Source organism: Cupressus sempervirens, chromosome 4 (assembly GCF_028749045.1).
Source record: "Cupressus sempervirens isolate cs-2001-9-10 chromosome 4, ASM2874904v1, whole genome shotgun sequence".
Classification (NCBI taxonomy): Eukaryota; Viridiplantae; Streptophyta; class Pinopsida; order Cupressales; family Cupressaceae; genus Cupressus; species Cupressus sempervirens.
In genome coordinates, this window is record NC_143121.1 from 61,366,584 (window position 1) to 61,390,841 (window position 24,258).

A 24,258-nucleotide genomic window follows, 5' to 3' on the forward strand; every position below is an offset into this window, starting at 1 on the left:
ATCTCTCATATAAAATCCTTGCTAAGATTATGGATTGTAGGCTAGAGAATATTCTTCCTAAGTTCATCTGGGCTTACCAAACTAGCTTTGTTAAAGGTAGATTTATCCTTGAGAACCTGATCACTAGTTCGGAGGCCCTCAATTGGGCTAATCACACTAATCAAAATGCTTATATGTTTTTACTAGACTTTGAAAAGGCCTATGATAGAGTTGAGTGGAATTTCATTACTATGATGCTTGATGCTTTTGGATTCCCTTCCTTCTTCTGTGACATTGTTAAAATGCTCCTCAAAGATGTGTATTCTCAGGTAAATGTTAATAGATCCTTGTCAGCCCCTTCCCTTTGGGTAGATCTATTAGGCAAGGATGCCCTCTTGCCCCAGCCCTCTTTGTTATTTCCTCTGAAGTGATTTTCTATATCCTTAGGGACAACACTTTATCCCTTGCGGTTAGAGGTATCACCCTTCCGGATGATAAGGATCTTATCAATTACCAATTTTTTGATGATATCTCCCTCTTTTTTGAAGCCTCTGGATCTAATTTTGAAGCTATGATTAGTAAACTTAATTTCTTTTGTAAACTATATGGAGCTCAGTTATCCCATTTTGAGTCTATTTGTCTTGGATAGAAAATCCAAACTCCTAATTGGTTTGAGAAATTTGGTTTTCATTGGGGTGGCTCATCCGAACTTGTTAAGTATTTGGGTATCCCCTTCTCTATTGAGTAGTCCTTAAAGGAAATGTGGAGCTAGATCAAAGATAAGATCCATAACAAGCTTAACAAATGGCACAATAGATCTTTGTCTCTTGCAGGTAGAATTCAAGTGAGTTAGAAAATCCTTTCTTCTTATAATATTTACTATGCTTATGCCTGGATGTTGAATGATTATCAAGTATTGGAGATTTAGAAGGCCATTAGAAAATACCTATGGTCTAATGGTAAAGCAAATAAAAAGATTCATTCTATTAATTGGACTAAAAAACTTCTTGGGGGCTTGGGTCTTAGGGACCTTAACTTAAACGGTCTAGCTTTGGCCTCTAAATGGATCTTTCATGCTTTGGAGGGAGAGGACTCTTGGAAAGTCTTGATTTGTAATAATATTAGAAGAGGGTATCCAAAAAAGGCTAAGTTTTGGAAGAATCTTCCCCTTGCTGATCTTATTTGTGGTGACTTTCCTATCATAGTTCAAGGCTCTGTTGTTTTTAACCATTTGGAAAGCATGGGACCATGTTAGGCGTTTCATCACCAATAAAGATTTCTTTGATAATAAGACCCTCCATGGTGAAAGGTCCATTTGGTGGAACCTTAGGCTAGGCAATAAACCCCTTGCTCTTACCCAATGTTGCTTTGCCAAGTTCTGGGCTAACCACGAGATCAAGCAGTTTGTTGATATCTTTGAAAAGGACACCCTTATTCAGTGGGATGAGTTAAAGAATAAATTTAACCTTCCTAATGTTCATAAGAAGACTTATAATATTATTGTTAAGGCTAGTAAGGATATCCCTACTTTATGTCATGTTGATTTTGATAGGTATATGAAAATTAAATGGCCTGGTGGCATCATAATCTCTAAACTCAAAGCTAAGGATATTTACAAAGTTATCAACCACAGTAAAGATATTATAAAGCATATTAATAATATTTGGTATACTGATTTGGATATTCACACTTAGATGAAATAACTTCATTATCTTTGGAAAAGTTCTGTTGATCCCAAAATTAAATGTTTTAAATGGTTGCTTATTCTTAACAAGCTTCCTATTAGAAGCTCCTTCTCTAATACTAATTATTGCAGCATCTGTAGAGTCCTAGAAATGAGAAGACATATTTTATTTGAATGTAGCTTTGAAAAAGAAGTTTGGTTAATGTTTGGTATATCTATTCTTGCTACCTTTACCATTTTTGGAATTATTACTAGATTTATTTGTAATGCTAAAAAAGATGTTAACATGTTTTGGGATATTCTCTCAACTAACATTTTTTGGTAGATCTAGAAGTGTAGAAATGAAGAAAGGTTTCAAAAAACACCTAGGCTACTTACTGAGTCTTTTCGAAGTCTCATTTATTTTAAAATCTTTTCGCAGGTCCAAATTACGATGAAAACCAACAAGTCAAAGTTCAAAAGGCTGCTCAAAGATGGTCATGCTACCTTCTTTGCTAATGAGGTTAAAGATGGGCACTTATGGAGACAACACTTGGATAATATTAACATTGTCAACGAAACTATTAAATGCATTAGCAAGTAGGTCAAAAGGACACCCCAAAGTTTCACTAGCGATGTGATCTATATGCTAAAACAAATTCAAGATCAGAAGAACCTGGTTTGGATGGAAGGCACTATGGGCTGGATAGCGTGGATGGATACTTATGAAGATGTGCTTCATTAGTTTCTTCTCTTGCTCTTTCTCTCTCTCTCTTTCTTGGATTGTATGTAGTTCCTCATTTTTGTTATGAGGCTTTTCCTCTGTTGTTTCAGATCCGTACAAACTTATTGTATGATTTTTGAACCTTCTATACTTAATGCAAAAAATTAAAGTTCTATTTTTGACATATTTATATTTATTTAATTTAATGATAATTATTTAGGAGTTTTCTTTTAATAATAAAGTCTAAATAATGTTATTAATTAAGTTAATAAATATATTATTAAAATAATCTCATGAATTAATTAAATAAAAGAATTCAACTTAAAGATAAAGTTTTGGTTCTAATTTAGGTGTAGTTATATTTATTTAAATTAATTATTATTATTTAAGAGTTTTGTTTTAAATAATAAACTCTAAATAATATTATTAGTTGAATTAATAAATATATTATTAAAACATCTCATAATTAACTAGAGAGAGAAGACATAAATTTAATAAAATTATTTTAATTAAATTGCATAAAGTGTATGCATGAATTAAAATATAATAAATTAGTAAGAGAGAGTAAGCAATTATTTAATAAAGTTTATTTTAATTAAATTGCATAAAGCTTATGCATAAATTAAAATATAATAAATTAATTAAAAAGAGAAAGCAAAAATTTTAATAAAAATATTTTATATCACAAAAATTGTGCATGAAAACATAAAAGATAATTAAAATATTAAAAGATTAAGGAATGATAGTATTTTATTGTGATTATTTAATTAATAATTATTAAATTAGAGTTACATTTAAATAATGAGCTTAAATAATTCTTATTAATTTAAATAATAAACTATGTTTTCAATAGTGCTTATACTAATTCATAAGTGGAGGAAAAGAAAATATAAAAGAATATTTTAATTAAAATGTGCATGAAAGAATTAAATTTAAAAGATTTGATTAAAATTCTATTTTAGGCATATTTATATTTATTTAATTTAATAATAATTTATTTAAGAGTTTTACTTTTAATAAACTCTAAATAATATTATTAGTTAAATTAATAAATATTATATTAAAAATATCTCATGATTTAATAAGTGAGAGAAAACTTTAATTTAATAAAGTTTATTTTAATTAAATTGCATAAAGTTTGTGCATGAAAATTAAAATATAGTAATTAGAGACAAAGGGTTTTTACATGATTGCATGATCAAAGCCTTGATTTGGGGGAAAAACTCTTTATTAAGGAAATTAGAGCTCATTTCTAGATACATAAGTTTGGAGGAGCCAATTTTTGAAAAGAGGGTTTTTGAAAGAAAAAGAAGATTCTTGTGTGTTTGTGTGTTCATTATTTTAGCATCAGATCGAGGTAGGATCTTGTGAGTTTGTGCTGTAGTTGCTCGTTCTTCAAAGTCCTGTCTTCTTTGTGTGTGTTGTATTTCTATTTTTAAAAGTTCTCTGGGTTGAAACTCTTGTTTCATAAAATTAATTTCCATTGTAAAATTATTTTTGATTTAATCTAAAAAACTTTAGTAAATATTGAACTTTAGGGTTTTCAAAACCTAATGAATTATGAAATTCATTTTTGTATGCACTTTATGTAATGTGTGATTTATTGGGGTTCAAGTTTTTGGGTTTGACTTGGCTTTGGCCAGTCAAGATGTTTACCAAATGCTCAAGACCTCTATTTTTTGATGTCATGATGATGTTTTGATCTCAATCTTTTATACTTGACCATGGTAATGTGTTTGGTATGCTCTATGAAATGTTTTGATGCATTGACTGTTATTGCTTTCCAGCATTCTTATGTGAAATTGAGGTGAATGGTGTGACCTATCTAATATAACCTTTGAGTCTTCAATCAGTTGTATTTGGATTTCTTTCTAGTCACTTTTATAGGACTGATGTGTTTGTATGATTTGTTCTTGGTGATGTCATGTTATGACATGGATTGGTTTATGTATACTTGATTTTGGGATTAGTCCTATTAGGATGATAGTATTGGTAGAATCCGTGATCATGATCAATGTTTTTCAATACTTGTCAGTTTCTTGTTTAAGAACTGATGTACATGATATGTGATCTTTTGATTTTACTGAGATTAGGGTAGATTATCTATATGTTATGTCAGGAAGTGGCTTGCAATGGAGGCCGAGGCCCAAAGTGGCTGCTAGGGTAACCCATTGTAAGTTGTTTAATAAGTGATAACATTTCATTAAATGGGTTTAAAATGAATTAACAAGATATTGGTACCACATAAAGTCACTAAAGGGCCAGAGGACTAAAAGAGTAGCTAGGTAACCTTAGAGCTGAGTCATTAGTATGCCTTGTCAATATGAAAGGATAGTAGTGCCACATAGAGTCACTAGGGGGCGAGAGGATTAAAAGACTAGCCAGGTAACCCTAGAGTTGGTTCATGCAATGACACTTTCCCACTTGCATAGTAGATTTCTTATGTGTTTGTGTTGCCTCTGGGATTATTTGATACTTGTGTATTGGTACCTTTGAGTTAGATATCTCTCAAGTGATTCCTTGAACCTAGATGTTGGATTTTATTGTTGAGTTTATTATCCTATTTGGGACTTGAGACTATCTCCTCAGTGTAGTGGGAGTGGACCTTTTTGGGTTCCATGAGGTTGGGTGGTAGTGTTTTTTCTTATACCATTGGGATCTAACTGTCAGATGTCGTTGTTGGATGTGTTTGTGCAGATGTTCCTTTCTATCTATTCTTGTATTTCTATGATGGATGGTTGTACTATTGTATTATATTTGATTTCATAAGATCTTAAGAGATTATGTCTATTATTTTTAGCCTTTCATACCCTACGACCTATACAATGGATGATTGTGCATTTTGTTTATTGCCAAGTGGCATCATATATAATTGTATATTATTTAAATAGATTCATACTAGTCTATTATTATTTGATGTGGATTTATTATATATTAAACTTAAATGAGATTCAACGTCATGGAACCCTTAAGAATTGTAATCTATTTTATGGTATGTGTTTATGTGAATGTTAATTTCTTCCGCTATTTTACAACTATTGTTATTAAGTAATTATCTTTTACTTTAAAAAAAAAGTTTGGGAAACTTAGTAAAACCATAGGTTAAATTCTTTTGGGTCACATGGCAGGGCATTGCATGTCCTCTATGATTTATTTTCTATCACAATTAGTTCTCACTCTTCCTTTGTGGGCCAAATCTTGAGTTTAAAATCTTCTCCCAAGATTAATAGTTTTTCTTATATTCTTCTTCCAAATAAAAATTTAACTACTAATAATATAGGAAAGAGAGCATATCTCTTCCATATAAATGCTCTCTATCATATTAATTTGAGCATGTGTATCATATTTTTGAGAGATAAGATTATCAAGGATGTGCATAAGTATATCACCATATCTTCTACCTTTAAAAAATCATTTCTATTTTTGAGAGATGAGCTTATCAAGGATGTGAAAAATTATATTAAGCATATCATTTGAAAAAAGAAAAACATATAAGATATTCTAAAGGTTGATGGTTTTATAGCCTAAAATCTCCTTAGCTTCAACCACTTTAGGAATCAAGGCAATAAAAGAAGTTTTTATTTCCTTTAGGTCAATCTTCCCATTCTAAAAAGGATCTTGACTATCATTGTAGATGTATATACCAATGACATCCCAATACAATTGGTAATAGGATACAAGGAAATCATTAGGCCTCCATGCTTTGAACTATCCAAAATAGGAAACAACCTCTTCCACTTCATGAGAAGTAACTTGTTTAGAAAGGTTTCTATTGTCTTCCTAAGTGATCAAATAAGAGATAAATAAAGCACACAATCATGATTAGATAAATAAATAAATAAACCCTCTTTTTAATGGGATTTACTAAATGACCTTATAGTCGCATCTACAACTTCTTCTTCCTCTCCTATGAAGTTATCAAATTGTTAAACTAAATATTTATGATCATCATGTTTTAGCTTTTATGTTTAAGGGTGGATAGATGAAAGAATTTAGTATTTTATCCCTCTTAGATATCCATGAATTTTAGACTTTTTCTTCCAGAATACTTCCTCTTATTTTTGTAAGTTTGATCCATATTTCTCTTAAGGTTCTCTCATAAATTTATATGTATTTTTGTCTTGTCCCCTTTTCCACTCTACATTATATTTCTTTTAGTTTAGCGATTCCATTTTCTTTCTGTTTAAAGATATTTCTTAGAAAAAAACTTTATTCCAACCCTTCACCTTATCTTTAATATTTTGGAGTATTCTATTGACCTTAGCCAAGGGTGTGCTTTTATGATGAATATTCCAACAATTTCTACCAAACTTGTAAAACCAGGATGAGAGGTTTGAGCAATATGAAATCTAAAAGAGTAGGATCCCTTTTTTGGCTTTCATCCAAAATATTGGATAATGGCATTATAATTTGAGCCAATCTTATTATTGGAGGAAAAGGAGAAGCCAATAAGATTAAGACAATTAAATTATATGATATATCTATCTAGTCTGATGTGTATAATTTGTTTTCCTTGTCTTCTATTGGACCAAGTGAAGATTGAGTCATAAATTTTATTATTGGCTATCCATGTAGTAGAGAGAAAATTAGTCTAGTCTAGTATGATTTTATTGAAGTCTCTCATTCAACTAGACTTCTAAAAGGGGTTCAAGTGAGAATTAAAGTCCCACCCCATTTATACCTAATTGCCTCATTTACTTTAATATAGTAGAAAGGTAATCACATAAGAATTTCCTTGTAATTCAACATTAGGGGTGTAAATTTTAATTAGATTCTAAGAGATACTAGAGATTAGAGAATTGAAATTTGTTATTAAACTACATTTAGAAGACTGATATAATGTATTAATACTCTTTTTTAGATTCTAGAGGGTCACTAGCCCACCCTAAGAACCTTTTTCATTTCTATATTCTCATTCTATAGTAGGCCTTATATGATTTATAATATTTTGGAACCCTTCCTTCTTCATTTTTGTTTCCTACATAATCAATATATCCACCTTATTTGACATAATGACACATGTCAACATGTGTCATTTGATATGGATATTTAAGCCTCCCAACTTCCAAGTCATGATCTTAATCATTGAATTAGTCATTCCACACAACTTATCCCTTGCTTACACTATATGAGCGAGCAACTCAATTTTTTTTCTTTTTAATATCAAATAGTCTATCAATTGTGCCTTTTTCCAATTTATATATCCTATTGTATTTATTTTTCATTATGTCTCATATAATTCTTCCTTTTTTTGAATCATATGCAATATCTAGCTATCTTTTCCTTTTACCTTTTTCCTCTCCACTTTTTATTCCAAATCCTTCTAATATTCATCATTCCCTAACTTAGAATAAGCTAGTGGTGCATAGAGGAAAAACCAGCATTAGTAGTTATCTAAATAAATGTTTTTTAATTAGATTTTAAAAAATAATCTATAGCAAAATATGTTACATGAGTTTATCTCTAATTCTTTAAGCCTAGTTTCATCATTTTTTCTTAGTTCAAGTTATTTTACCTTTTAGATTCTATCATAATTATTGAATGGTAATAGTGACATTATTCTTAATCCTTAATGACTTTTTGGGATATATTTTCAGACATTTTATTTTAGTTTCTCCTATGTTAAAATTGTTTCTTTTGTAAGTGTTAAACATTTTGATTTGTTTGTTGCTAATTCTTGAAACAATCTTAACAGTATTTAGGTTGTAGAATATTTTTGTCTTGCACAAATAGGTATTTTTCTAGATATTTTTAGACAAATGATAATTAAAAGTACATGTAAAATTTGACCGTGACATACAAAAATAGTTTCAACTACATAGTTCTAGGTTTTTATACAATTACCTAAGTATACATGTAAAATCACCATTTACAAGATGTTGGGCGTTCGTTTTGCACAAGATCAACGACAAGAATCCATTGTGTAATTCCTCTCTTGAAAAGAAAATATTTTTAAGGATCCACTCCAAGGTTTAGTATTTGTCTTGCGACATACCAGAATCCACTCAGTAGTTCAGATAAATGTGAGTGTTCACAAGGAGGCCTTTGCTGGTTCTAAAACTCTTTTATCTCAGAATTGAAGTAAATATGTCCGTTGTCTCAAAATATCACACCAAAAGAACAATATTTTTGTATTTTTTTTGTTTTTAATGAATGCAACTCTAACAATGCAGCTACTATGAGGTTCTATTCTAACAAGGGGTGAGCAAAGCAAATAACAAAACTGGAAGCAAAATAACGTGAGATCAAATGACTTGAAATTGAAGTTCCTAAATGAACATAAGCTACAGGTTACAACATGCTGCAAGTTAAACCTTTGAAGAAATCGATAGAAAACCAATGAAAACAGGAGCAGTGCTTCATAGAATCCACTAATGCAATCGTCGGTGAGAATATTTAACAAATAGAATGATGTTTCACTCTTCATCAAATTGCAAGGCCATGAAAAGTGCGCTCATGCAAGACAAAAAGCTGTGTAGACACAATCGGGTGATCTCTTCTCAAGCTCGTTACATCAATGAAATTCATATATCTGTAGAAAACACCAGAACTAAAAGATCACACAACCAAAAACAACACAATAAAGCTTTGGCTCAATCACAATCTCATGAATAAAATCCACAAAACAATGACACATTTAGGCAAGAATAACTACACTCTAAATGCTAGCACCAAAAGCATAATTTTATTGCATAATAATGGCAGCCCTTCTTACATTTTACAATGGGGTATTTATAAGAAATCGTCTCCTCAATTTGTGTTGAGAGTGAGAGATATCTTGATGCAATAAAATGCTTTAAAAACATTTAAACAAACTAAATATACACAAACTGACAATCTAACTGGTGCTTAGAGGGACTCCATCCATATTTTATTCATTAATTAGATGCATGAGCTCTTTACATGTCAAAAAAAAAGAAAGCATGAGAGAGAAAGTAGGAGGAAGCCATCAGTCAAGGTGGAAGTGCATGGAGACACCAAAAATAGAAGTTGCCCCTTCGCTAGGCATGTGATGGAGTCAACTTGCCATCCGAATGTGCTCCCGATGCATGGGAAGTGCTATTTTTGGAACTGGAAATCAACTGTTGGTACACCTCTAAATTATAGAGCTATGGACCTGCAAAGCTGCAGACCTGCGGACCTCGACTAAGTCAAAATCTCAAAATTTTACTAAGTGTCAAAATTGAAATTCTAGCATCTGGATTTTGTTCATCTTTATCCTAAAACTATGTTTGGATGTTTGCCCTTGAATTTCTCTATAATTTCAGTAATCTTAGTAGCATCTAGAAGATCCAAAGCCTCATACTTGTCCTTGACCTTCTATCTATAGTTGTCCACCTCAATTCAAGTCTCTACAAAATCTCTAAGTTTAGTGTCCAACTCTAATAGTGCTTCCTCTGTCCTAAAGGCTTGTCTGATGTCTTCAGCATTGGATGCTTACTCCAAAGTCTTCCTAAAATTTTCCACAACTAGCTCAACTGGAAAAGATTCTCTTGTTCTTCCTCTTCAAAAATGTCCAAGCATGCATCACTGTACAACTTTTTTGCTTCCAAAATTCACTCTCGGGCTTGGTCCTTGAGCCTATGTATCTCATCATGTAATGTTTTTATCACTTTATTTCCATCTGCAATATTTTCTATCCAATCATCTATTATGTCTAACTCCTCTCCGGTATATACATCAATCAGAATGCAATACCTTTGCCCTTTTATGGCTTTTAGAGTTTGTAAATCCTTGCTCCATGCTCGTACCTCATCCATGATACTGAAGTCCTGCCTCAAAATTGCCATGATCTTATCAACATTCTCTTGTATAGCATGCAATAACTTCAAACTTCCTATGATTATATTGATACCTTTATCCTCAAGCTTGTCTTGCCAATCCTAACAAGCTCTCAAAAATGGACTAATTCATACACCTTCCCCTTCTCTAATAATGGTATTCAAAGTCTCCTAAGGGTGTTCAGAATCAAGAGGACCAATAACTTCAGCTAGATATCCATTTTGGATCTCAACTTTCCTTCAAAGTGTTTTGATTTCAATCTCATCCTGTTCCATATGGCTGAGAACCTCCTTGACTCCCATAGTCATCATCTATCAGGATGTATCCCATGTAGACTTTCCTAACATAATATCTTTCACTTCATAGTCCTAAAGACTAACAACTTCTGCATCTGTACCTTCCAAAGGGTGAGTCACTTGTGCAAATAAGTCTTGGATCCATGTAGTAGTGATGAACACAAATGGCATCACATCATGTAATGGAGACTTAGGCTTGTTCAAAATCTTTGCAATGTCACAAATATCATCCTCTGAAGAACGGAATTGATGCTTGGCACTTCTCATTATTTCCTTTCGAAACCATCTTGGGATATGTCTTTCTATATCCTTGGCTCTAGATGATGAAGGGATGTGTTCAACTACCTCCTTCCCTCTATTGATCTTTCTTGGAGTCTCCTGTTGTGAGGATTCTTCTTCTATAGTCTCAATTTTTGTAGATCCTATAGTTTGATCCTCAACTTCCTGAGAAGGTTGTTGTACACATTCTACTATCTACTATCTATGCCTCTTTTGATGGCTCATCAGTAACCCTTGGTTTTGGCTGCCTTTGTAATGATAGTTCCTTTTGAACATGGTCTTCTAAATTCAGAGGTGGAGGTGTTACTAAAACCTTATCTCCCATCATGACCTAAGGTGGAGATGGAGGAGTGAGATGAGGACCTTGTGTCTCAGGTGGCATCTACATCCAATCTTGCTATTGAAGTTCACCTATAGGGGTATCTCTGATCTTATCTCCAACTAACTCTATACCCACAAGCATAAAATCAAAATCTAGGATGGAGAGAACATCAACACCTTACTCCCTTTTCTCATTCACCCATCACTATACTTCATCTTCCAAAGAAGAGATTTCTACCGTTTCTGCTTGGGTGGGTGGCAGGGTATTTGTGGCACTCTTCCTTCTTTCCAATTCTATGGCTTTTTCTAGCTGAGTTATCCTTTGTAGAGGCACTTGCTCCCCCTCCTCACCTAATTCTATCTCATCCTCATCTAATTCTTCCCCGAGAATAGTTTTAGGAATAGATGGATTAGGCACTAATCTTTTACGAACTCTTTGCCTCTTGTTCATTCTAACCTTGATCCTCTTTTGTTTCTGTGGAACTATAGGAGAAGCGAGATCTTCATGCACCAGAGGAATAGATGTCTTTGGAATTTCTCCCTCTTCTTGTTGGCTTGACAAAATAGAAGGCAATGGAAATTCAACCTAGATATGAGAAGCTCCACCATCTTGGGGCTCTTGGGGACTAGATTCCTATTATTGGGAAGGGGCTTGTTCTTCAACATGCTTTGCTTGAAACCTCTGAGGAGAGGCTCTCTTCCTCTTTCCCTTCTTCTTTGAAGGGTGGTATTATCCCACTAGACGATCAAGCTGGTAGACTATTTCAGGCATGATAGGAGACTGGAGCACAAAGATAGGAATTGTGACTTTCCTTCCCTTACCCCTTTCTGGGCAAGCATGTGCATGGAAGATCATTATATCTGGAATTGGATCAAGTGGAAAGGCTTTCTTGATCCAACTCTTTGTCATTCTAATGACATGTCTCACTCGATGATAAATATCATCTCCTTCCTCTCTATCAACTTTTGCATTCAAAATGGGTCTCTTGCCAACTTTATCTATATTGAATATGGGATCCAATAGCTCCTACAAGTCTTGTAGCCTTATCTCATTTGAGATGGTCAAATGGAGAGCCTTCTCTACTAGATATAAAGTCATTCTACAATAGTCTTTGATACGGATATCGTAGTCATTTGTGGCATTCATCCAATGATCTTCAATGGCATCCTCATGATAAAACTCCTTTCTTGCCAAGTTTTCCACTTTACCAACATTGTTGAAGAATGGCCGAGGAGAGTTATAGCCTTCAAGAGGATAATTCTCCCATTCCCACTCAAAAGTTGAGATATCCTACTTTCTCTTTACCTGGTATGCTCCTATTACAAAAGGTCAATCCAAACAAGGCCTTCATTGTCTTTTGGTCCTATCATAAGCTAACTCAATCTGCCAAGATATTTCCATTAGGACTAACTTTTCACTTGGGTACCTCTGGAGTTTCTTTAGATTGATGGATGCACCACCTACCTGAATGTATGTGAATGTCCAGATTTGGATGAAATATGCATTGAGAGCTATGATTTGCACCTTGGCTTCATCGGACAATCTCTTCCCATAATCCCCTTCGATTAATTGAATGATGGAAAAGATGAAGGCATCATTCACAATTATGTACTCCTTGCTCTGCGGTAAGAGCTTCTTCTTCACCAGCTGAGGATAAACTATATATGACCATGTATTAGGGTCCTACATATTGCCCTTCTTGTACAACACAGGATAGTCAGTTGCCCTTGCTGCAAGTAGATACACCATATAAGAAGTCATATAGAACTTCTTCTTGTCCTTTACCATCTACAACTGGTCACACAAGTTCTCACTAAGTGTGATGGCCCAATCCAGTGGCATCTTTGTGTGTCTAATGGTCTCAATGAAGTTGAACATGAATGGAGCGAGATAACCCACTGTAGGCAAACCCATAACTCTTCTTAGGAGAATGATTGAATATTCGATGTCATCCTTCATGTATCCTTGAGTCATATCCACTTTATTGATTGGCTTTCCTCGAGGTGGCTTCTCAATGAAGTATAAGAAATATATGATGTTGATGGCCTCCTGGTAATGATCTTTATGCCATCACTCAACTGCTTCATATGAAAGTCTGATGAACTGATCAGCTCTGGGCAGATGGAAAACCCTCTTGATGTTATCAAGTCGCAGATCCAAGACCACTTCCCTAGTGACACTCTTTACCACCCTTTCATTAGGAACAAAATGCTGAGATAGGATCATAATCAATTTAGCTAACTACACGATCCTGAGATGTGATGCTGCATTTACTAATCCAGAACGGATTAGGGCAGACCTCAAGGATGACCTTTTGGTTGGACTATTACAAGCTCTTAGGAACTCTCCAAAGTCTGCGTGTTCAAGGTCCGTGTCTTTGATCTCAGCGTACTCATTGTGTAACTATGATTTTGGGGTTACACCTTGGAACTTGTAAGCAACTGGTTTTGTTGTTGATCCCAATGTGGATGCCATCTGATTATATTAACTATGAATCACGAGAAAAAGAAAACATGATCAATCATTGGATAGCGAAAAAGAAAAAAAATGTAAGAGAAAGAAAAAAAATCCTCCTTAGGGACTTATTTGTTTTTTTTTTTGTAATTAATTTTTTAAAATTATCTTTTATTAATTTTTATTTATTTTATTATTATTTTTATTTTTAAAAAATATTTGAATGAGGGATGCGGGCGTGGGTGCAAAGGCCAATGCACGGGCATGGGTGCATGCACACATGCGCTGCGTTGGCACCCCCAAGGGAGTCGCGTGGGCTCTGTGTGCAATGCCACAAGGGCATTGAAATAGGTGTGGGCACGCGCGCGCATGCACCGCGTGGGCGCTACATGTAGCATTGCAAGGGTGCTGGCAGGGGCGTCATGCGCAAGTGATGTGAAGGCGAAGGTGCACGTGGGCATCGTGTGTGCACCCAAAAAAGGGTACCACTTGTGGCACTGCATGCGTAGTGCCACATTGGTGCTATGACATACTGCACAGGTGCAACACACATGCCCAAAAGGGTGTTTCCTGCAATCATGTTGCGCAGGAGTGCCTCGAAGGTGGAGGTACCACGTGGGCATCATGTGCGCCCAAAAAAGGGCACTACTTGCAAAGCCGTAGTGGCATACTGCTCAAGCATGTGTGCACACCCATGAGGATGCACAACAAACCAAGAAGGGGGGTTCTTACCTCTCCCTCCTTGCTCTCCCATGAGAAATGAATGAAACAAAGGGGGGGGAGGGTTTTATAACCCTCTCTCTCCCTCTTGTAAAATGTAAAGCACACCGTGCCTCGATGCGCACGTGTGGGAGAGGGGACTTTTTTTTGGTTTTTATTTATTTATTCCTATTTTACAACTTTAAAGAAATTTCTTTCTCTCAACTCTCGAACTGAGTGTCCAGGAGTCAAAAAAAGATTAGGGGGTCCCCATTCCTAGCAAGGAATGAGGCATGTGTTTTGAATACCACAACATAAGCCCACTTATATCCATATATTGGAAGTTTCCATTAATATTGTATTCTTTGAGATCAAAATGTTCATATCAATCTCATCATGGTAATTTCACACATTACACTAAAATTTTCAACTATTTTTTCAATAATACTTGCAATAGGTTATCTTAGAGAACATAATTTATTTATTTTGTCAATACCAAAAATATCATTACTGAAAAATCATGCAAGACAATTTTGGGTTCTTGGACAGTCTTGCATCAACCAAAAATATTTCCTTTTTTTTAATTTTCCAGTCTAATGTTCTTGAGACAATATTTGTTTTTCATGTTCTTTCTTTCCATTTAGTTGGTTGCTTGATGAAGACCTTTCGTAGATCCTCAAGACTTGTGTTCTTAGAATTTAATTCCATCTCACCAAAGAGTTATCCTTCTTTCTTGCTCGAGGCATATTCTTTCTTGGAAATCCAAGTACTATGTGGTTTTTGGCTTCTGCAAGGTTTGTGTGATTTTAAGGCTTTGCATAGCCTTTGGGATATCTTCTTGGATCATGTGTGGTTATATCTTTGTGCTTGCAGATGTTAGTTGAGTGGTCTTCAATTTTCCCTTTGGGGTATGACCTATGTTTTGTAATAATTGTATCTACTAGGCCAACTTTGGTCTTGATGCCTATATATTTGAGATCTAGGATAAGGTTAGGAAGAAATTAGGATAATGAGAAAAAATGATATAGAAGTATTTTGGTTCTCTAAGCCCAAGCCTCTAAGCTTATCAATTGTAACTTTGATGTTTATCATTATGACCAAGTAGGCCTTATGTGTGGTGCATTGTAATGAATTATCTCAAATATCTACATTGGAATCATGTTTTTGTTGTTCTTCCAAACCTTTTGGTTTTGATTCCATCTATAACTCTAGCAATTTTTTTGGTGAGTTCTTCCTTGGAATCATTTCACCATCATTCCTTGCATTAGGGAACAACATTATAAGAAAATCCTCATTCATTATTGCATAAATATCACTCATTCTTCTTGACATGAATAGTTTCTAGTCATCAATTTTAGGTTGTACATCTCTAAGGTTTATCAATAATTGAAAAAATTATTTATTATAAATATCTTCTCCATCCTACTTATGAACAATTTATAATGTATAGTGATTTTTATTATGATTATAGGCTCATGGACAAGTTATTCACATGAACAATTATGAAAAAATATTTGCAATGGTATTTCTATTTACACCCTTAATCTATTAATTCCTTTCAAACTAAAGACCATCAATGCTTTCATTCAACAATTTCAAAACGACATTGGTTTTCAAATTTCTTTAATTGATTTAGTGCATTATAAATAAAATTTTAAAAACATTTAGTGACTTTGTTGGTAGATTCAAACATTTATATTCTCAAATATTGTATCATGTACTTAATCATCATATTCAATGTATTTTTATTTTTATTTTAAAAATATATAAAATCCTATTTACTAAGTATATTCCTTCTCACACCTTTTTGTAGAGCATCACCATTATCAATTACAAGTGAGCCATCTTGAGAGCACCAACAAAATCCATCATCTATGGTAACTATCATGTTTATAATTTAATATCTAAATCTCACGTCAGTACAAAATTGGTTGTACTTATAGATGAAAGAAGATGTTTGAAATAAATTGATGGAGGTGAACTTGTTTAAGATGTTTTTCTAACTAGCCACACCTACCATCTAGAAATAGCATGATGAATCACGTCTAGTAAACCTATAATAGCATATATATATTTACTATAGATGCACCAATTAAAGGTTAGGAAATTAATTTTAGGTGATCTATACATGGGTTATTTACACATACATGAGTTATATCCATTTATCTATAGATATTAGATGGTTGTTATGTCATTGATGTTGTGTGATGTACTATATTTCCTTCATGTATCTCCATTACTCATTAAATGAATACAATTTCTTATGAATTTTAATCAAATTCAATATGAATTATTTTATTTTCTTGAAAGTAATGTAATCATAATTTTCTCCAACACCATCTAGAGCATAAATATCTATTGCAACATCTAAATATAAAAGTATCATTTTGTATTTTTTACCAAAGTAACTTATATACTTAATTTCTATTTACTATAATACCATCTAATATTTTCTTTAACTAGTAATATTTTTCAACTCTTTAATTAGATGTAGAATATTTTTATTGAATTCAATATTGTAAGAAAAATTATCATGTAGGACTTATGTTTATATTGATCACATGTTGCATGCATCACTTACAAAATTTGACTTACAAATAAAATTAACATTTCATCTACTTGAATCATGTATACAAGTTCCCTTAGTAGTGAACCTAGATCCATATTATTAGACAAAGAGAAAAAATCATTTCCTCTTTCTTGTTGACATCTAGTATACATAGAACTTTCTATTGTGCGTTTTACATTTACTCCAAGGTAGCATTCTTGAAAGCTATATAACAATTGTTGGATGAATACATCAATATATGACATCTCATCTGAAAATAGTAATTGAAGGTTTACAAAATCATTGCCTGCTATTTAATTATGTCTCATGATTTTGTACACAAATGTATCTTGTTTCATTTTATTTGGCTTAGGGAAAATATGAACTATTTAGAAACCCAATGTTATTTTGATGGAAGGTGATTTTTGTTTCCCATTTTTCTAATTCAAGTTGTATCCACTCATTTGGAATTATCTAATGACCTCTTCCATATACATCTCCTCCTTTTTTGTTTTGATCTTTTAATTATTTTACTATTGTTTCTACTCTTCTTCTATTGTATCTCTACCTATCTTGTTAATTACTACTTATATTTTGATTTTAATCACTCTCATATTCTCTTATCTTATTTTTTTAATTACTATTTATATTTTGATTTTAATCACTCTCATACTCTCTTATCTTATTTCCTTTGTAGATTGAAAATTAAGATAGTATGTAACATAAATGTAAAAAATTGAATAAATTATTTATGTATTATTAAATTATTTATTATTTAATAAAATAGATATTAATTGCTTTAAAAATTAATACTTTCATATTATTTTAGTAGTAATTATTTTAAAATATTAATTCTAAAACAATAACTTTTTATTTAGATATTTTGTAAACAATTAAATATTATATATGTATACATATGTATAAATACATAGACATACACATATGTATATACATATACATATACACATATATACATACATACATATACATATATATACACATATATACATATACATATACATGCATACATACATACATACATACATACATACATACATATAGATATATACATATACATATACATATACATATATACATATACATATCTCTATATATACATATACATATCTATATATATATGTGTGTGTGTGTGTGTGTGTGTGTGTGTGTGTGTCTATCTATCTGTATGTATGTATTTATGTATTTAGCTAATAGACTAGTTAACATACTAAAAGTTAAAAATATATCTAATCATTATAATGTTCATAACTATAAACTAACTTGATTTAACAAATAAAATTTTGTTTTAAAAATTCACTTTATGCATTTATTAAGGTTTAATTTAAAAATTATAAATCAATTAACTATTATAATTAAGTAAATGTGTCTATGTGCAACATTAGTTTAATGTATGGTTATCAAATAGGTGAACCCATGGCACATCAGATTAATGTTGCCTCATAGCGAATATGATTTAAAATCTGGCCTTTAGAATTAATATATTTATTAAATTAAAACAATGGAATCTAGTAAGAGAATTTTTAGATATTCAAAATTACAGTGTCCATTAAATCAAATTTTACAATCTACGGAGATTTCATAATGTTACCTTATAAAGGATTCAATGAGTCATATAGTGACTATAAAACTTCAATGCAGCTATCTTCCATCCAAACAGTACAGTTGATCCAGTTGACCAATTTTCAAAAAAATTAAAATGTGATAAAAAAATTTCTGAAATTTTCGGTATTTGATCTTCATGATCTGCATAGTTTGTAGTGGAAAATAACAAAAAAAAATGAAAAAAACAAAAAAAAACAAAAAAAAACAAAAAAAAAAAAAAACTATATTTTCTCAATATGAAAAAAAACAAAAGTTTAACTTTGTTTTATCTTTAACGCATACCTTGAAGTAACAAAGAGCAATACTAGAAACAAAGTCAAACAACATATATACTTTCAACTTATGATGCATCTAACAATGATTAATGGAAGAAAAGACAACAGTTGTTTAACTTGAAAATCTAATACTATTATTGGATCGACAAACTAATTGACAATAACACCTTTGAGCATGCCTGATACTTTGAAAAAGGCACAGACATGTTTGTTCACAATAATAATCAGCCAATTGACTATTTTCGAATAAAATGGACATCACAATTTCATTGGGCTTATAAGCTATTATACTTGGGCTGGGTGGTCTAAACATTTAGAAGACTTTAGGAGAGTGACAATTAAACCAAATTTCACAATTCAAGGAGATTGCTGGAAATAACTACACAGAAAAATGATTCACTTGTTCGACTGTATAGTCATGGGATAATTATTTAATTATAAACTAAGACAACTTTTAAGAAACAAGGAAGCTACTCATCATTGAGGATGTCGTGTGGTGCCTCAATTCCCACTTTTGGCAACAGTCCTTTCTCCACAAAACACTCATTTCCCATTTTGTGGGCGTGTCCCTTCTCTACACAACCCTCACTTCCCATTTTTGGCAAGAGACCTTTTTCCACACAACATTGAATCGCTCCATCAAACATGTCATCTATGTTGTACTTGAATTTGAAGCCCATGTCTACGAGCTTTTTTGATGAATATGCTACTGCTGGCAAAGACTCGTCTGCATCTTTAAACCTGTAAACATCAATCACATTCTAACTATCAACGTTTTCCATGTCAAATTCAATTTTTTGGTAGATAAAGATGTTCACTTACTCGGTTGGAATATTGTACTGTGGGTATTTGTCAGCCAACAGTTTGGCAAGCTGAACTATGGTGACATCATGTGAGGAAGAGATATATCTGCCCTTTGCTTGGGGATTTTCATAGAGGAAAATGAGTGACATGCAGAGATCATCCAAGTGAACCAGCTGCACTTGTCTCAATATCATGTAATGTGGCTCGTTTTCTGTAAAGCATACAATGCTCATTTTATCAGTCGGTATAACTGGTAATTAATGACTATTCTTAAATTTCATTTCACATATTAAATGAGTTTGAAAATTAAGTCAATTTTAATTATTTAACATGTTTAGTGTAGAAATCTACAATTGTATCATGTTTTAATGTTCAAACACAAAATGTACTAATTTTGAGCGTGGTGCCATAAAGAATTTAATATGGGACATACTTGTTAGCAGTGCCAATGCTGTGACTAAGCTGGGAGGCATAGTCTGCATTATGAATGGCCCAACAACCAATGTTGGGATAACAGTAATGAGATCAACATTAGTTTTCTCTGCAAACTCACATGCAGCCCTTTCTGCTAGTGTTTTGGAGACAAAGTACATCTGCACATAAGAGAACAACATTCTTTTTCATCAAAAAATTAAACATTTGCATTTGCATGGCTTTTAAAATCCGTAAATTTCTTCAAGTCAATGGTGGTTTGGCCCATTTGTAGCATAATAATTGGTGGTTTGGCTTTCCGTTAAACATATCACTACCTCCCATTCCAAGCAGGATGCCATTATATTTATAACCTAAGTTTGTAGTTTGTTCGGTAAACTTTGAATTATACCAATTTGCCAATATGCATCTTTAAACAAATCAATCTACCATGTAGATTAAAAAAAAATCAACAAATGATTACATTACATCCATCTCTATAAGCTTCATTTTCTAATTATATGAATAGATTAGAAACAATGAAATAATGGAATGGTCATACCCAGCCAGTCATTTTCTTGCTCCTACAAAGCTCAACGTTGGTCCAGCATGTTTCATCATAAATTTTGCCCGGTGTTCCACAATCATCCGTAAAATTCACTGCCCCAGCAGATGAGGTGAAGACAACTCTTTTCACCGACTTGGCTTTGGCACATGATCTCATTACATTCAATACTCCATTCACTGTTGGCTGAATTACCTCATTCTGCCACAATACACTCACAATCAAAATACACATAATAAGACTTAGAAAGGATAATCTGCGGAGGAGAGAAAATGTACCTCTGGATCTTTGGACTCAAAATCCATCGCAGTAGCAACATGGAAAACACCTTCGCAACCATCAATGATATTGTCGAAGCTTCCTTCATCATCCAAGTCTGCTTTCCAAAGAGTTAATCTCTCATTGGCCCCAGGTAGTTTCAACAAATGACTTGTTTTCACTAGATTTTCTGTATATTTACATTTGACATAAAAAAGATGTTTTAAATCATATAAATTGGGAACAGCTTAAATATTATACTAAAGTTTGATTTCTAAACTAAAAGTATTAAATAGTTGAAATCCACCAAATTTAAATTTATATGTGATGTGTAAAAGTAACCCACAAATCCACCAGCCTTCACCACACCCAACATTTATATCTTCAAAAAGATTAAATTAATAAATTCTCCAAAGAATATTAAATTTTGTACATAAGATGGTAATTAGGAAGAGTGTAATTTGAAATAATGATGTAGAATGTAAACATCTGTTACATTGAAATTCAATCTTTGTGTGTAGTTGAAGTTGGGAGGATTATCTTAATTTAATCAATTTCAGTGTCAATGCAACAATGGATAATTGAATTTGTAACATTCAGAGAACTAATTGGTTGCCAGAATAGGAATAGAAAAGTTGGAATACGTTTTCTATTTTCTGTTTGGATCGTCACTTGGAATAGGGAATAGGGAATAGGAATATGTATTCCCATTTCGCCTCTAAAATGAGTTTATACCCATTCCAAAAAATAGCTGTTATTGGAATAACCATTCCTATTCCCAATATTACATGCCTATTCTCCATTCCTATGCCCACGGCCAAATAGACCCTAAGTGTCAATACAATAATTGATAAGTATGACAAGCCAATTACTTAAAACCATCTTCATTGAAGGAGGGTATTTTAGGGTTAAAGCAATAAAAACCAACCTGGGTCTCTGACAGTTGCTCTCACAAGATAACCAAGCTCAAGTAACCGCATAGTAAGCCATGAGCCAATGAATCCAGCAGCTCCTGTCACACAGACTGTGCCTTTCTCTGCCTTGCATATCTCTTCTGCCATCATTTTTGAGCTTATCAAAATCTCCGAATTGCAGGGAAAGGAATATATGATCCGCACTGTGCATGAAATTAAGAAGATGTGTCCTTTTATACTCGTCTCATGGAGTAATAACTTCAAAGAAAATGGAAGGGTAGATAGAAAAAACATTTGCTGTCACGTTTTAAATTCAACTGGGGGCTTGGTAGATAGGAAAAGGTTAGCTATCTGGTATCACGTTTCAGGACCATTAGGGGAAAGGCAGAGAGGAAAAGCCAAATGGTCTTCAATTAAATGACAAGAGTGGCGTTTAGGGCGTAGTAAGAGAAAAAAACAAGTGGAAGGAACGTGGGCGTCCTCCTTCGAAAACTTAATAATAAATATGCACCTTATCTACTTCTCTACTGAAAGCGTGGAATTTGTTGAAGCATGAAAAAAAAACTCTTTTATCAGACTCGTGACAATGTAGTTTGGGGAAGAATATTTTTAAAATTTTAACAATTTTTCCTTTAGAGAAGGAGCTTCTCAATATTCTACGCAATAGGACAATCTTCTTCACGAACTCTTAAGATAGGCCTTCTCATTTCGTGACAAGATGTTCTTCTTCTAAAAGTAGGGTCCTTATCTCATTTTGTGCTTAAATAAATTTTAACAAGAGATTATATAATTGATGATGTGTAGGGAGCTTGAAGAGTTTCCAGATCATCTTTTACAGTTCTTCTAAGTTTTCATTAAAGAAATGTTGGTCTTTCTTCTTCTTTTTTAAAAAGTCGATTGTTGTTAAATTGTTCATTAGTTATCTCAATTTTTCTTTTTAAATTTATTAATTTCAATTGCAAACTTAAATCAACCTAACATTTCCATCTAGTTTAAAAGAGTTGTCTTAAAAATATCTCAATTGTTCACCATGATTAAAATTTAGCATCCCTTTGTATATACTTATACTTATAGTATTTTTTTTTTATAATTATAATAATCCTTAGACACATACCTAAGCCTTGTGTTCCTGCTTTGTAACCTTTGATTAGAAATCAAATACATTCTAGTGCACACTAAGAAAGATGTATTTCTAGTCTCTTGATAAAATCTCTAAACTCTCTTTGTACTCTTAATGATTGATGAAGTAAATTTACTTAGTCTAGAAGCATAGTGAAATGATGTCTATTGCCACCATATTATACCCACCATTACCAATCATTGATGTACAAACACACATATATACTCAAAGATCATATTACAAATTTTCCAAATAAATATTATACAACTATGACAAAAAATAATTTTATCAGTTATACAAAATTGATTTTATTTTTCTTTGAAATCTTACATAAATGGATAGACTCTATTATAGTTCTCTACACACTAACTTGTAAAACAAAATATAGAGATATAGAGAGAGGTTGTTGCCTTTTGAAAAAAAAAAAACACTAGAAGATTTAGACAGAGCTCAAAAATACTTTTCACTAGCTCAAACACTTTAAAATTTCAGATCAATAACTTAGTAACTAGATCTAACATCACAGTATAAGCTTTGCATCAAATTTAAACTTAATATATTAATTATTAGAGTAAACTTTCATCTTATGCCGAGTTGCAACAATAAACAATATAAACATGTAACACAATAAGCATCCACACAATTTTGACACAAGTATTTAATGTGGAAACCTTATAAAGGGGAAAACCACCTAGGAATCGATAACCAAAAATCTTTAATGTTGTGAAGTCAACCTTGTTAATGGTTATATACACATTGTTAATGTGACCTTGTTAGAGGATGTTCACCAAAGATTATCTAGACCTAATCACTCCATGACAATTTCTAAAGAGTGGCTTGCACTAAAGAACTTATAATGCACTCAAAAGAATGTCACCATAGAGGATTTCAAAAGACTATTAGGTGCACTCATTTAAGATATTTTTCTTCTTTAATGATTAGAAAATAACACTGAAATAATTTGTTACATTTTGGCACTACCTTGCTTGTTTAGATCTCTACTTTGCTCAATCTCTTTCTTCTTCCAATACTTTGATCCCTTTTTGGTTGATTCACACACTTCACACGTCAACTTAGCACTTTGTTTGCTTGATCTTCATAATGTTGTTATGCTCGACTCTCCTTTTGACTATCACTTTCTTCATCAACTTGATCAACAACAATAAACATCATGTTCATCCCTTAAATAGTAATTTTTTTTCATCTAGAATCTTCCAAGTTTTTCCACTTAATCACAATCACCATATCTTCAACAAGTTTAGACTTATTGAATCTAGATGCTCAGGAACTATACTTTCACCTTGAACTTTGTGCTTCAATTCAAATTGTTAAATCTCCTTCATCAAATCTTCTATGAATTTCTTCATTCATTGATCTCATAACTAACTTCATCCTTATGCTTGAAACTTCTTGAACAATGTCAATTTTCATCAAATGTCGACCTCAAATTAGATTTTTTCTAAACTTGTTCTTCCTATTCATGCTCAATTAACATTAAATCTTTCTCATTCAACACTAAACTCAGTTAACATTGTAATTACT

The 24,258-nt window shown here is 32.5% G+C and overlaps 1 protein-coding gene across 1 annotated transcript; it reads right to left on the reverse strand.

Moving 5' to 3' along the window:
* Positions 1-18,981: 18,981 nt before the first annotated feature.
* LOC149559942 (dihydroflavonol 4-reductase-like) lies at positions 18,982-21,788 on the reverse strand. The gene is made up of 6 exons (XM_089823523.1): positions 21,611-21,788; positions 20,703-20,872; positions 20,422-20,625; positions 19,882-20,041; positions 19,467-19,659; positions 18,982-19,385 (listed from the first exon to the last, which is right to left on the reverse strand). The coding sequence occupies exons 1-6, from the start codon at positions 21,744-21,746 to the stop codon at positions 19,115-19,117; spliced, it is 1,134 nt and encodes a 377-aa protein (XP_089679649.1). The 5' UTR covers positions 21,747-21,788; the 3' UTR covers positions 18,982-19,114.
* Positions 21,789-24,258: the final 2,470 nt, after the last annotated feature.

Excerpts from the sequence above, each read along its gene's own strand:
- LOC149559942 (XM_089823523.1), bottom strand. The coding sequence starts at position 21,746 with ATGATGGCAGAAGAGATATGCAAGGCAGAGAAAGGCACAGTCTGTGTG. Across the intron at positions 20,626-20,702 it reads TTGAGTCCAAAGATCCAGAG|AATGAGGTAATTCAGCCAAC; the intron begins GTACATTTTCTC and ends GTATTGTGGCAG. Across the intron at positions 20,042-20,421 it reads GCAAGAAAATGACTGGCTGG|ATGTACTTTGTCTCCAAAAC; the intron begins GTATGACCATTC and ends TCTTATGTGCAG.